Consider the following 2967-nt stretch of genomic DNA (forward strand, 5'->3'; position numbering starts at 1 on the left):
CGGGGCCATCTAGCAAAGATCTACGCGATGCACTGGGGTAGCGACTCCCGGAACCTGGTGTCGGCCTCGCAGGACGGCAAGCTGATCGTGTGGGACTCGCACACCACCAACAAGGTGCACGCCATCCCGCTGCGCTCGTCCTGGGTGATGACGTGCGCGTACGCCCCGTCCGGTAACTTTGTGGCGTGCGGCGGTCTGGACAACATCTGCTCGATCTACAACCTGAAGACGCGCGAGGGCAACGTGCGCGTGTCCCGTGAGCTGCCCGGCCACACCGGCTACCTGTCGTGCTGCCGGTTTCTGGACGACAACCAGATCGTGACCAGCTCGGGCGACATGTCGTGCGGGTTGTGGGACATCGAGACGGGCCAGCAGTGCACCTCGTTCCTGGGGCACACCGGCGACGTGATGGCGCTCTCGCTGTCGCCCCAGTGCCGGGTGTTCGTGTCCGGGGCGTGTGACGCCTCGGCGAAGCTGTGGGACATCCGCGAGGGCCAGTGCAAGCAGACATTCCCGGGCCACGAGAGCGACATCAACGCGGTCACCTTCTTCCCGAACGGGCACGCCTTCGCGACCGGTTCCGACGACGCCACCTGCCGGCTGTTCGACATCCGGGCCGACCAGGAGCTGGCGATGTACTCGCACGACAACATCATCTGCGGCATCACGTCGGTCGCGTTCTCCAAGTCCGGCCGCCTGTTGCTGGCCGGCTACGACGACTTCAACTGCAACGTCTGGGACACGCTGAAGGCAGAACGGGCCGGCATCCTGGCCGGCCACGACAATCGGGTGTCCTGCTTAGGCGTCACGGAGAACGGTATGGCCGTGGCGACCGGTTCCTGGGACTCCTTCCTGCGCGTCTGGAACTAAACGCCTGATAGGGGAAACTAAAACATACTAGTGCCTCGCGCACCCAACCAACAATTGCGCGACGCAATGCACCAACCAAAAATGAGGAAGGAACAGGGCGGGAAGTGGTCGAGCCGAGAGTAAAGTGTGAGGTTTCGAGAATTAGTGTCCGCTGGTTCGTGCCGGCCGACCAGACCCCGCACACCGTAGCTGTCCAGCGTAGGAGCCACAGCTCCGCTAGGGAAACAAACAAATTGCAAACCGGAACGAACACAAGGTTCATTTTTGTTCACCTTCTGTTAAATCAAACCAAGCACGAGGGACTCCTGGTGCCGTTGCTCACTTCAACCAACTTCACATTCGCAAGAACACGTTGGTTTGATATGCGTACGCGAAACAATTTCGTTCGTGCAAATGTATGTGTTTGCGTATGTGTGACTGATTGTATGCATGTGTGCGCCCAACGTGTGTGTGTGTGTTTGTGTCTGTTGTGTGTACTGCCGTAGTAAGCAGGCAGCTGCGGCTGGTGTCGTTCGGACTTGGCACCAACCACTGTTCCGCCGAAGCCGAACCAGTGCTTCCGAAATAATATTGTTTCACGCGCACACTAACACACAAACACACTGGCAAGCAAGCGCCCGCTGTTGTGCATGTTAATTTTGCGTAACGAAATGTTTTCGCGTACACTGTATGGGTTAAAGCACTACTAAAGTACCGAAAGGTGTATAAACAGCTGGTCAAAATGTGTCACTCAAAGGGGAACCAATTGCATTACGAACCCAAACTTTTTTCCAAGTAATACGCGCAACAGAAAGTGATGGCAATGGGTGCGGAAACGTCCCACATAGAGTTCGGTTAAAGCACAAAACAGAAAACAATAGAAGTTAAACGATGACCAATTTTCGGTTTGGTTTTGTTTTGAACCAATTTTTCTACAATCGTCGCCATTTTGTGAGAAATGTTTTCTCACGTTTGAGTTCAGGCAACCGCAACCGTTTGAATATCAAGTAATGTAAGCAAAACCAAACAAATAAATCACACACTTCACAAACGCACCAACAGGCAAACAGACAGAAACACACACGCATTAGGAACGCTAGTTAAGAATGCGCATCTCGGCTAATCAGTTTGATCAGGTGTTGAATGCAAAATATGGCTGGAAGATGGAAGACTTTCCTCCGGTTGGAACCGTTCTGTACTGTTGACAGTTTCTCCACACCGCAATGTCTTTTGGCCGATGGGAAATTTTGGTTTTACAATCACTGCTTCCTCTCTACGCACATGCGTACAAAAAGTCATGTCTGTTGTTTGTAAGTTTTGCCTTCGCGTTGCTGATCGCATATGGTTTACCATTGCTTGGAGTACATTTAGTGAACGAAATGCTATTAGTTCAAGTAAATTGCTAGCTACAATCCATTTCCATGGAACACCGTTTCGTTTCTGGGTGGCACCAGAGTAGTGACCTAACGGAGTGTCAGAGATGTAATGCATTTTTATTTATTAACCTATTTATTTACTGGCATTTATATATTTCGTTAGATAGTTCATTATCTTTATACATGCTATGAAGCAATCAGTCCTATTTCCTGTCTGTACTTGTCGACCGTTTCGGATGCAGTGATCGTGCTACCTCGTTGTAGATAACTAGTTGTCCTCAGTGTTCCAGTTCCTGGTGGTTTGTTATACTGTTGTCTGTAAGACAATACTTTCTTTGGTACATTTCTTCTACCATCCATGCTCCCATCTCACATATTTCGGACAAATGTTTGGTTTTCTACAAAATGGAAGTCCCGTCTAAAGATCGAAACAAATGATATTCAGCTGAGTGATCAATTCATCATCAGTGGATTCGGGATCATACATCTCCTTGTTAGGTGCTGCTTGAGGCAGCGGTGGCCCTGAACGTTCACTGAAGCGGACGGGGTTTGAATATCAATGCTGCTGGCACAAAAAGCATCCATTTGGAAGTTCAACTTGAGTGGGACCCCAACTTGTGTCCTGCCCGAGCTTTTCGCCCAATCAATTTGATCCCAAACCTATTCGTGTCTCCCGTTCCGGTGGCAGAAACATATACAGACAGTTGGACACGGACCATGCGTGGGGTGGCAGACTGTATTT

General features: G+C 50.7%; 1 protein-coding gene across 1 annotated transcript; it reads left to right on the forward strand.

Annotated features, from left to right (window-relative positions):
- Positions 1-6: 6 nt before the first annotated feature.
- LOC128276129 (guanine nucleotide-binding protein subunit beta-1) lies at positions 7-870 on the forward strand (the record flags this gene model as incomplete). Its single annotated transcript, XM_053014597.1, has 1 exon — positions 7-870. A coding segment is annotated over one exon (864 nt), but the record flags the coding sequence as incomplete, so codon positions are not given.
- Positions 871-2967: the final 2097 nt, after the last annotated feature.

Source organism: Anopheles cruzii, unplaced genomic scaffold (assembly GCF_943734635.1).
Source record: "Anopheles cruzii unplaced genomic scaffold, idAnoCruzAS_RS32_06 scaffold00587_ctg1, whole genome shotgun sequence".
NCBI lineage: Eukaryota > Metazoa > Arthropoda > Insecta > Diptera > Culicidae > Anopheles > Anopheles cruzii.